Source organism: Cinclus cinclus, chromosome 31, assembly GCF_963662255.1.
Source record: "Cinclus cinclus chromosome 31, bCinCin1.1, whole genome shotgun sequence".
Classification (NCBI taxonomy): Eukaryota; Metazoa; Chordata; class Aves; order Passeriformes; family Cinclidae; genus Cinclus; species Cinclus cinclus.
The window spans coordinates 2,590,887-2,603,053 of NC_085076.1; the positions used below are offsets into that span (position 1 = coordinate 2,590,887).

Below are 12,167 nucleotides of genomic sequence, written 5' to 3' on the forward strand. Positions count from 1 at the left end.
CACATCATCCAGTCAGAGGAAATGTTGTGTACAGCACTGCCAAAACCGCCGAGTTTGGTTTGCTTGAAGTATTGAGGAGGAAATCTGGGTCCAGAGGAGAAAGGGAGCCACGGGATGAAGGCGAATCATCTTCAGCCCTTCAACAGCAGCACAGAGCACCTCGGGGGTGGCTCTTGTCCCCAAAACTCTGCCTGGCCGCCATCTCCACTGCCAGACTCTCCATCCATCCAAGCCTGCCAACCCCGGCCTGGGTTTTGGGGTTGCTCCCTCTGGCTCTAGCAGCTGTAGCAGCCCCCATAGCCGAACCTCTGGCCGTAGCGGGATCCGAAGGGGTACCCGTAGCGGCCGGAGTAGAACCCGGGGTATCCATAGCAGTCCCCAGAGCCATAGCCGTAGCCCCGGTAGCCACCGTAGAGCCCCCCGGAGCCGTAGCAGTCCCCGGAGCCGAAGATGCCCCGGTAGCCGTACAGGCCGCCGTAGCCGTAGCGGTCCCCGAAGCCGTAGAGGCCGCGGGAGCTGTAGAGGCTCCCGTAGCCCCGGTAGCCACAGGGGCTCCCGCAGTCGTAGCCCCGGTAGCCGTAGAGGCCGCCGTAGTTGCAGGAGGAGTAGCAGTCATCCTCACACTGGCTTTGGAGGAAAGTCATCTTTGGGAGGTGGAGGTAGAACCTGCAGTGGGGAGGAAAGGAAGAGTAGTAAATACTCCAAAGAGTAGCAGCAACCTCAGAGCCCAAAATCTTCCTCACCGGTCCCGTGAGAACAAGGTCATAGGCAAAACTATGATGTCAGCTCCTCATTAGGCCCCATTTGTATAATCTGCTCGTTTATCCGCTGCCTATAAATTAGTTTATATTCTATATTCGCATAGATTTAATATATTCACATTAAACTGTTTATGTATTCCTGGGACTGGTGGAATCAGCAGCCACAGATCAAAACCTTGCTGCTGCTTCGGGGTTTTTTTCTGAGAGAACCTGGTTAGGAATTAGCAACCCTAATTTTCTTTCATGGAGCTCTGCATTCCTGACTCCAGCAGGAAGATCTTCCCAAAATTTTCCTGTGATAACACCCTTCAGGTTTTGGGTCTATCACTCCAAGACCCATTTCAGTGCTTTTCACCCATTTTAATTCGCACCTGGCAATGCTGAGAGCCCACAAAAGAAGCCACGGAGCGTGGACGTGCACGACAACATCTGTGCAGCCAAACAGACCCCAAATCCCACTTGGAATAGGAGATTTAAGGAAAAACCCTCCAAGAGTCACGGTGCAGAAACCCTTTCCTACCTCTGCTGTCCAAAAAATCCCTTACCAGGTAACCCAGGTACCAACAGGACCAGGAAAGTTCCACCTGCAGCTTTAAAACCTGAACGCATCATGCCCAAGTAAAGGAACAGATAAACCCGAGAGTTCGGAGGAGCCACAACCCCAGCAGAAATTCTGAGAGGAAAATTCCAGGGGGAAGAAGGGAGGAAAAGCTTACCGAGTTCACCAGGAGGAGAAGGCAGGAAAGCTGATGAGGAACCTTGAGCTCCGAGCCCTTTTTATACTCCAGCTTTGCCCTCCTGGCTTATCTCAGACGCCCTGTGGATTCAAAAGGTTTGGATCCCTACTGGCTGGAAAACAAATTTGCCTGCACACGTCATATCTTCAATTAATGTAATTTTCCTCATTGTTTGGGATTATTAGTGTGTTCCCAGCCTCCCTGTATGTCCCATATATTACAGGTTTCTTTCATCTTAACATTTTCTGGGCCAGCAACATTCCTGATACCATTTTATTGCCTCTGTTGTCAAATCCGAAATTAATTTTTTTGCACAAAAGAAAAGCCATTTCTAATTCAAGGTCATTGAAGAGAGAGAAATGTTCAGAAAACAGAGGAAAAAGCTTTCCCAGGTGTTTGAAATTATTTGTGTTCAGTGGAAAGATGCACCACGGGGTTTTATTTAAAGGAAATGTAAATGTAGGGATTTTACATTAAACCTCATCTACATCAGGAAAAAAGGACCAGAACTATAAATAAGTCTTAATTCCAAAGTGCTCAAAGCCAAGCTGTTGCAGGAGCAGGAAGAACGTTTTTAACAAAAATCCAACTGCGTTTTTTTGCCGTGTCATTCACTGGAGCGTTTGTCCCTAGTTCAGCAGAGCAAAGTGGAGAATTCAAGTCTCAACTCGACCTGGAAATAAAGAAATTATCAGGATTAGCACTAAAAGAGCATGAAATGAACACTAAAAGAACTCTGCTGCTATTTTTTTGCATACGGAATCAACACGTGCAGAAGTTGCGATAGTGAGGAATGCTGAAGTTTAGGGCAGAACTCCTTGGGTGACCTTCACCTAATTTCTGGCATTAATTTGAATATAAAATAAGCGTAATAATGAGCAAACAGGATGTTGAGGCTTCCTCCGAATTTTGAATACCAAAGCACTTCATAAACACTCATTAATGTTTTCAATTTGCAAAGTGTTGCTGGATTTAAATATTAATAGTTTGCCACCGAAAGACACCTCCAGATTTAATCACACGGTCACTCCTTAAGGTCTCTGCTTCCCAAGCCATGTTGAGGTGATGATGTTCCATGAAAGTAAAAAAAAAAAACTTTAAAAAGACCAAAAAAAACCCCCAAAAAATCACTTAAAACAGGAAAGAATGTTTGGGAACACCCACCAGGAGGTTGGGAAATGTCTTTGGGTTGCTTTTGGAGAACCTGGGATACAAATCCAGCAGGAGATCCCCACCAGGACACCGGGAAGGTCACGGCGATGTTGAATGGAGGCTCCTCAAAGCAAAAAAATCTTCCCTTTGTCCAGAGGCGCCGAAGCCAAGCCAACGGACCACCTCCAAGGCCACTGTGCAACCCTTCATAACCTGAATATTCCCCCAAATAAATAAATATCACCTCATCTGGCCACGAGGAATTCCGGGTAATTTCCCTAGAAATGTGTTCTTGCTTTAGGATTAAAGAAATTCTGAAGGGGTTACGTTGGCGCCGCAAGGACAAACGTGGAAAATATGAAAATGGTTGGTTCCGGTGACGTAGGTTGGAGGAATAAAGAGTTGGATGATGCATTTTGGAAGGGATAAAAACAAAGCTCTGACCCTGAAAATCATTTGCTCCTCTCATCTTCTCCTCCTGGTGAAGCAGAGCTCTGCACTGAGTCTACTCTCCTTTGTGTGTGTTTCTCCAAATATTTAAATATAAATATAGATATAAGTATAGATATATAGATATATATAGATATATAGATATATAGATATATAGATATATAGATATATAGATATATAGATATATAGATATATAGATATATAGATATATAGATATATAGATATATAGGTATATAGATACAGATAAACATCAATGTCAATATCAATATAACAAACATTAATATATATTAAATATATAGTGATTATTTATGTATTTATTTCCTTAATAGGTCCTACTGTGCCTGTATATATTCATATAACCTGTGTATATGTATAGGTATAGACATTCTGCAATAAAATTTTTCTTATTTTAGAGCCAACACCAAACACAAAATTCCCTGCAATCTCAAGGAATTACTCAAAGCTTCTTGCTCTTCTTCCTTGTGCTTTTTTAATCTTAGGCTTTAAAGCACTGAAAACTGGAAATCTGCTACCACAGTTGTGTAGTAAAAAGTAATTTTCGGTTCTGGGTTATATTTATTATGTTATTCTTTCATTTATTACATTTCTCTGATTGCTGGGGCAGGAAAGCTCAGCTCTCATTTGGCCAAACCCTCACTCGTTACGTTTAGTCAGCAGTTTCCAAAAGTTGACAGGGAAAAAATGCAGTGAGGTTGTTTGGGATTGAGGAGATTACAAAAATAAACGAGTTAATTAAGAGGCTGAAACCGATGCACAGGAGGCATCGAGTCGGAGTCTTCCCTCTGCCCTCAACAGCCCGTAAATTCTTTTTCTGGGTGTGTGTTCCGAGCTCTCCAAACCAACAAAGCATGAATTCCTCCAAGGAGCTCTGTGCCAAGCCAGCAATGACAATTCTGGTGGTTTTGGGAGCCTCAACTTCTGATCCCGAGCCACCGGGACCAGTGCCAAGATGTCCCCTCGTCCTTCAGGAATATCGGGAACTTCTCTCACCTTCCTGGGAGCATCTTCGGGGCCGTGCCAGCTTTCATCGCTGGGAGGATCAAGGGGTTCACCAGGTGTCTCTGTTGGGGTGGACTGCATTTCAGAAAGCTAAACTCTATTTATTATAGCAGCACTCTGCCTTTCATCCACTCCACAAAAATTTACACTTTATTAATTGGTTACAGTAGATCAACATAACGTTCATTGGTGCAAAGCGGTCTCCACCAACGTTTTTCACAAAACTTTGCTAAAACTTCAGAGCCTTTAGGTGGAGTAGAAAGAGACTTTTTGGGTGTGAGGAAAGCGCGTGTTGTGGTTTTGGTTTAATTGGGTGGAAATATTCATTTTTGTGTAGTGGTTTTGGTTTGTTCATTTTTAATTTTTTTTTGTTGTTGTTGCAAGATAGGATCAGGAGGAAGATAAAATAGGTTTAATTGCAACTGGTATAAAGAGAAATTTTATTATTAGGAATTGTAAGGGAAAAAACCCAAAATTTAGAATAAAATTTTAGAATAAAACTTTAGACTACTTTTTTTTTTTTTTTTTACATTTTTTGACATTTACTTTTTTTTTTTAAGTAGCCACAGGAGTGGGAGTTTCTACAACAAAATCCACTTTGTTCCGCTCTGACCAAAAGGTGACTTTTAACAGAGGAGCTCCCGTCCTCTGTTTCTTCTCCACCTCACCTGACAGTGAACACGACAAGGAAACGCATTTGGACTGGCAAACTCCACCATTCCCAGCAGGAAAACCACGGCCACCACCGGGAACGCTCTGCTCGCCAAAGCCCCTTTTGCATCTCTGCCAGCTTCTTTCTGCTCCTCTGCTGCTTCCTGTTCTCATCCAAATTGCTCTGGCTGGAAGCTTCAGGTGTCTGCCCTGCTTTTGTCCTGGGCTCACCCCACACTTTGAAGGGACCCCCGGTCACCCTAAGGAGCCCTGCAATGAGAGGGCAGGCGAGGCTCAGATGTCAGGGAATGTCGCCACATCTCCATCTCAATGGCTCCTGCCCTGACTCATTTCCCCCAGCAGAAGGAAGAACCTTAAATAACCCTCGGCCTCGGGTTTGCCCAAATATTCCACCTGAGAGGGGCATCGGTCGGTTTTGAGCAGAGCTGGGGTTGGTGCTTGGGCAATAAATCACAAAAATGAGAGACGGAGGGGGCGTCTCGTGGCGGTGGCAAGGAAGGGGATTGGTGACATTTGAGGTTAAAGACACCTGAGAGAAAAAACCCAAGGCAGCCGAGGCACGGCCAGCTGCTGCAGGGTTCGGCTCCTCTGCCCACGAAGCAGCAGGTTCTGCGGGGAGCTCCTGGCAGCCCCCACTGTGCCGCCTCCGGAGACTTGGGAGCCCTGAGTTAGGTTCGGAATGCTAAAGATGATTATTGAGACTTAGAATAATTAAGATTAATTCGGTTTCAAGTACTAAAGATGATCTAGATTTAGAACACTAAAGATGATTTAGATCTAAAAGATTAATGACTTAGATTTAGAATACTAAAGATTATTTGGATTTAAAATATTAAAGATGGTTTAGGTTTGGAATACTAAAGACGGTTTAGGTTTGGAATACTAAAGATAACTTAGATTTAGAATACTGATGATCTAGGTTTGGAATGCTAAAGATGGTTTAGGTCTAAAATATTAACGATCATTTAGATTTAAAATAGTAAAGATGATTCAGATTTAGAATACTAAAGATGATTTAGGTTTAGAATATTAAAGATGATTTAGGTTTTGAATATTAAAGACAGTTTTGGTTTTAAATACTAAAGATTATTTAGATTTAGAATATTAAACACTGTTTCAGTTTGGAATACCAAAGATGATTTTGGTTTGGAATACCAAAGATTATTTTAGTTTGGAATAGCAAAGCTGACAAGGTGGCCCTGAACGAGGTGGTTCAACAGGCAGAGCTCGGGCAGAGCTGCCTGGGTCCCCCCTGAGCCCCAGTTCTGCATCAAAGACCCCAGCAGGAGTCACAGATGTTACTGCAGGAGTGACTGAGAAGTCACCTCTGGCCTGACTTCCCAGAGATAACCATGGCCACCTCTCCTCTTGCCACAGTGGCCTCCTGCTGAAGCACTTCCCAGCTCTCCGAGCAAAGCAGAGAAAATAATGAAGGGAGGAGGTGGGAGAAGCCATTCCATGGGCAGAAAACCAGGAGCAGCCAGCAGAAATACTGGTCCTCCATCCCAAAACCCATTTCTTTCCACCGTGTCATTGATTTCCCCGGAACTCTGAGCTGGATCCAGATCCAAGAAGCAGAGCTGAGCTCCACAGGGAAGGAGCAGCCCCAGCCAAGGGTGAGGTCTGGTCTGACTCCTCCTCAGTGCCCCAGTTTGAGCAGGACAGCCCCAGATCGGGGTGCCCCAGGAAGGGGGGTCAGGGAGGAGCCTCGCCCCAGGCACAGCACAGCCCCAGGACATCAGAGCAGCTCTTTGAAAGCGGCAAAGCCTTGAAGAGAGAGGTTTTGCAACCCTTGTGCTGTCAGCAGTGCCATGGGCTGGGCTCCCCAGAGAAAACATGAGGAAATGGTGGGGTGTCCCAGCTCGGTAAGCTCAGCTTATCTCCCTGGGACAGCTCTGGCTTCTCTTGCCTGCATGGAGAGCACGGAAGGGCTTGGACAGCCATGCACAGGAGGGCAGGTGGAATAAAACACAGGGAGAGGTTTTATTGAATAAAATCCAGTCCCAGCCTTGTCACCCGCTGTCACCTCCTGCCACAACGCTGACCTGGAGACACCCGGCTCCCACCTCCTCCCTTCCCCTTCCTGCTTTGAATGTCGCAGCTCTGAGGTTGTCCCAGCGCCTCCCTCTGCTCCAGGGATCCAGGGCACTTCCAGGATCTCCTCCTCTGCTGCAGGTCAATCCTCTGGGAGTGCAGAATTCCTCACCCCAGATGCTCCTGCAGGAGTCACCAAACAGGGACGGGACTTTTCCTTCCCTGCTCGTTCCAGCTCTCCAGGCTGGAGAATTCAGGAAGTGCCAGATCCTCATGGAATTGCAGCCCAGAGCCCTTCCAGGATGTCCCAAGCATCATCTGACAGAACCAAAGCTCATTTTCCATGGATCTGTCCTGGTATCTCAGGAACATTTGAGTTTCTGCCACGCCTCTTCTAGGTGGGTGAAGAGACCTCAAAGCTCATCCCATCCTAGGTGGCTCCAAGCTGGCCTGGGATGTGGAATCCATGGAATATCCCGTGCCACGGAAGAATCCCTTCCCAATTTCCAACCTAAGTTTCCCTTTTTTCAGTCTGAACCAATTCCCCTTTTCCTGTCGCTCCAGTTCCTGACCATCAGCTCCTCCACAGCTTCCCCAGGCCCCTTCCAGACCCTAAACCCAGAATTCCTCCATGTCCCGAGGCTCAGGAAAAGTTGGATGGTGAGAGGAACTCTGCAGCCTCGCTGCGATATTATCATAACAGGCGACAGCTGGGTGATTTAAATAACTGTTTAAATAAACCAACTCCTGTAATTCCCTTTCAGCTCCAGGATGTATTCACTGGGAATTATCCATTCAAATGTTCCCTTGGGAACCAACCACAGGCCTGCAGGAGCTGCCTCCAGCACAAAGATTCCCTGCCAGGCTGAGGATCCTCGCTGAAGACCAAACCCATCCCAAATGAGAAGTTGGGCCCCCAATTATGTCCCAAACCGGACTAAATTTTCAAATTATTTGTTAAAGAGTGAGGCTTTGTAGGAGAAGGGTAAGTGGTGCATGATGGAGGGAAAAAAATGGCTGTGTTGGAAACAAGAAGAGAAACAAGAATTTCAGAATTCGGCTTATTCAGGTGGATATTGTTAACCCGTAATTATTGTGAAACCAAGTAATTAGGCTCAATAATGAACCTAACAGATATTAGCAAATTCTATGTTAAAAAGGCTTTGAAACTTCTCAGTGAGACACCCCGTATCTTTATTCCTCTGAAAGGACATTTCACACTCAGGGCTTTTATATCAAAAGGGATAAAAACCTATCAAAAATAGCTCTACCAAAACCCACTGGCAGAATTCCATCATTTCACCGATTTTTCTGGTTTTTGTGGTAAATGCAGATCTCAACTTAGGCTGTGAAAGAGCATCTTGAGAGGCCTCAATAAACTGCATCTCGTTCCTAAATACTCCAATTAATAAAGGTCCCTGTCTTTTGAGGTTTCAGGGATTTCTCTTTCGTAAGGATTATGTGGTTAGGGAGAGTCTTGTTTAATCAGCTGCACCAGAGCTCACCGACATTAATTACACATTATTGCAGTGCCTGGGCGACTCTGTTTTCCTTCCACATAAGGATAATGATTCCCCAAAGAGGGACTAGCCTGGAATAATCCCACATTGCCACGTCACCCTGCAATCCTTAATGACACTGGAGCTGCTCCTAACGTGCTACATAACATTTCAAACACGGCCAGGAGAGTTTGGGAAAGGTTAATAACCATTTATTTATTTATTTATTTAGTGTTTGTTATTTATTTAATCCTGAAGAAATCCCCAATTCCATGAGGGAATTCAGTTCCTGTCCAGATTATGCTGAGAGACAGTGAAGGGGGGACGAGCAGGAGAAGGGGATGGAGAATCCTGGGGGGGTTCAGCCTGGAGAAAAGGGGGATCCAGAGGGAATTTCGGGTTCTGCCAAGGGGAATTTGGGATCTGATCCCAGGGAACGGGGACAGGACAAGAGGGAACAGCCTTGAGTTGAGCCAGGGGAGGCTCGGGTGGGAAATTTGAGAAAAATCACTCCTGGAAAAGGAAAAATGATTTGGAAAGGGCTGCCCAGGGAGGTTTGGAGTGGCCACCCCTGGTGGTGTCCGAGGAATTCCTGGACGTTGGTCTGGATGAGCAGGTGGGGATCAGGCACAGCTTGGACTTGATCCTGGGGGAATTTTCCAAGCCTGTGCCCTGCTCGTGTCACTGCCATGGGGACACTGAGCCTGGGGACACCTGGAACAGGTGCCAGCAAAGCCAACACTGAGCAAAAATCCCCACAGAGACTGGAAATGCTGGGAAGGAAGGGAGAGCTGTGGCCAGACCCCGCAAGAATTTCACTCTCCTGGTGACAGGACCAGGTTGGGGCAGCAGGACAAGGACGGGGAGCACACAGAGACAGCCACACGCCAATCACCTGCTGCAAGGTCTGGTTTAATGAGGGAGAACAGGTGAGACACAGCACAGGTTACAAATTGCCCACAAGCCATGGTTTGATCCGGGGTGACTCAGGGAATGTCTGGGGTTGCTTCTCCCGTGGCAATACCCAGCCCTGATCACACAGCACGGCAGCAGAGCAGGGGCTGGGGCACTGCAGGGACATTTTTATCCATCAGTAGCCATGGAAAGAGCTCAAAAATGGATCTGAAGCAGATCTCAGACCACGTCCTTGACATTGCCACAGTCGCAGAGGCACAGAATGGTTTGGGTGGGATTTTAAAGACGAGCCAGTTCCATCCCTGCCATGGGCAGGGAACCTTCCACTGTCCCAGACTGCTCCAAATCCCAATTCCAACCTGGCCTCGGACACTTCCAGGGATCCAGGGGCAACACCAGCTGCTTTGGGCACCCTGTGCCAGGGCCTCACAGGAAAGAACTCCCTCCTAATTTCTCCCTAAAATCTAATCTAAACCTACTGTCAGCGGGAAGCCACAAAGATCCCAACAAGCCCCCAAGGAACCAGGAACAGCTTTGAGAACAGAGTGCTTGGAAAGAGAGGAAAGCTTTGGAGAAAGAAAACCAGGAAGGGTAGGAGAAGGATGGAAACTGATTTCTGAGACATTCAAACACCCACAGATGATTTTAATGCCACCCCAAATGCTCGGCTCTCCCTGAACACCCTGGAGCTCAGCCATGGATCCACGTCCTGCCGGTCACCTTCTTCCAGCAACCACTCCCTGGCTTTAGCAGCAGGGTCTGCAGCTCCCAACTGGGTACCCCCGGGCCCACCTGGCCCCACCATAAACTTGAGAAGCTCCAGGGGTTCGGGCAGCACCAAAAGCACCTCCAACACCAGCCCCGACACCGGCCCCAGCGCCGGCTCCGACTTCGGGGACTCCCGCGGATCCCACCACGCTCTGTTGAGGGAAAGTGCTGAGGATGGGCCCGGGGAAGGTGACGACCACCGGGGGAGGGTAAATGACCACTGTGGAGTCGGGGCACTGCCGGACACAGGGCTCATTGCAGGAGTCGGCCACGGGCTGGGGCACGGCCACGCCGCAGGGGGAGGCGCTGCCGTCGGTGCAGGGGCTCAGGGAGTGGACCATGGCTCGGGCGTGGGGATCTGTGGGCCAAGGAAAATAAAACAGAATTCACATCAGTTTCACAAGCAAACATGAGAATAAAAGGCTACGAAGAGGCTTAAGGGACAGGGAGAATTCTCACAGCTCAGCACCTAAAAGCCATCCCTAAATTGTGTACTGAGCACAAATGGAAAGAGCTTTCATGGAATATGACTTAGATCTCACCCAGATCTTCATTTCCCAATGGCTGAACAGTCACAAATGGATTCATTTACACAATTCCAGAGGTTGGAAAAGCCCTCCAGGATCACTGAGCCCAACCTGTGATCAGTCCCCACCTTCTCAACCAGACCAGACCACCAAGGGCAGCATCCAGTGGTTTTCACCAGGAGAAGGTCAGAGTGACCCCAGAAAGAGGAACTCAGGAGTTCAGGAATTTAGGAATTCACTCACCTACAGCACCAGAGAAGCGAGACAAGAGAAGTGATGTGAGATGTGAAGTCGAGCGCTTTTATACCCGGCCTCAAAGCACTCAGCATGTGAATCACCCACGTGCAGACCTTCCTAATCAATTACTAACCACGATTCTTCCCAGGTCCAGCTTTGTTAAGGGCTGTTAATTGTTTTAGATAAGTCACTCTTGCTAATTGCTGCTTTGTCCTTGTGTCCTGCATGACCTGTCCTTTACTGCCTTCCCCACTCTGCAATTTCAGCTTTATAGGGAGGGGATTCTTCGCCTCTGCATCTCAAAGGCAAAATGTTTATGGGGTGTGGGCTTGATTTTCTCCATGACTGGACTCATTTTTTTGGCAGGGGGGAACCGGACATTTTTCTGGATGAAAATATCCTTGACTCAGCCCAGGAAGAGCTCAAAAATTGAGGGACAAACTGGAGTTCTGGGTTCTTGAATGAAATATTAGATGAAAGATGGATAACTTGTGTTCTGGGTTCTTTAGACTAATAAAGAGTCTGATCAAAGCTCTGGCACACTTCAAAAATCCTGAATTTTATAGCTGTAGACCCAAACAAGTCAGGACACCTCTTTCAACCTGACACAGAGCACCCAATTCCTTCACACGTTTTACCAACAAAACAGAAACAAAGGCAAGGCCAAATTTAATATCACATTAAACCCCCCATATTTTCAAAACCATAAATCATGGCTGGGCTTGGGGACTGACAAAAAGGGCCATAAATGGGGCGTGACCGAGGCAAGGCCTTGTCAGGAATTTTTTCCAGGGAGTCACTTCAACCAAAGGGCAGCAGCTCACATTGGGAACAATGAGCAGGAGGCGCCTCTGGAATCCCAGCTGTTGGTTGGGGTTCTCACCCTGCTAAAGCTGAGGGGAAGGCTCTGGGACAGCCAGGAGTGGAGTCAGAACCAGATGTCGAGGATGGCACCAGTGTGAGCTGCTCCCACCACCAGCAACTGCTCGGTTCTGGCTCCCATTCGGTTTAAAAAACAAAAGGATTTTCCTACTTTGGCTCTCTTTTATTAAACATCGCCTCAAAGCCTTCTCCTTTGGGTTGGAAGGGACTTCCAAGATCATTCCAGGTTGCTCCAAACTCTGTCCATCCTCGCCTTGGACACTTCCAGGGGTGGGACACCCAAAATAATGGAAGATAACCACAGGGATTGCAACATCCGCCTTCACCTCAGCTTCAATCGGTCAGCAATTCTTCCCAAAGCCAAAAACACTGGAATTAATACCTAATTAGTGGTTCCAGCCAGCTGAAGATTAAACTAAATGTTGAATCTTATCTTAGAGATTTATGAATAATTAAAAGTGCGGATCTTTACTCCAGTGTGGGAGGAATCTGCAACACTGGGATTTGTTCCCT

The 12,167-nt window shown here is 47.0% G+C and overlaps 2 protein-coding genes across 2 annotated transcripts; both read right to left on the reverse strand.

Annotated features, from left to right (window-relative positions):
* Positions 1-275: 275 nt before the first annotated feature.
* Positions 276-4,817, reverse strand: LOC134055309 (keratin-associated protein 19-2-like). The gene is made up of 2 exons (XM_062511574.1): positions 4,789-4,817; positions 276-666 (listed from the first exon to the last, which is right to left on the reverse strand). Exons 1-2 carry the CDS (start codon positions 4,815-4,817, stop codon positions 276-278), a joined length of 420 nt encoding a protein of 139 aa, XP_062367558.1.
* A 5,169-nt stretch (positions 4,818-9,986) lies between these two features.
* Positions 9,987-10,349, reverse strand: LOC134055235 (claw keratin-like). The gene has a single exon (XM_062511417.1). It carries the CDS (start codon positions 10,347-10,349, stop codon positions 9,987-9,989), a length of 363 nt encoding a protein of 120 aa, XP_062367401.1.
* Between the last annotated feature and the right edge of the window lie 1,818 nt (positions 10,350-12,167).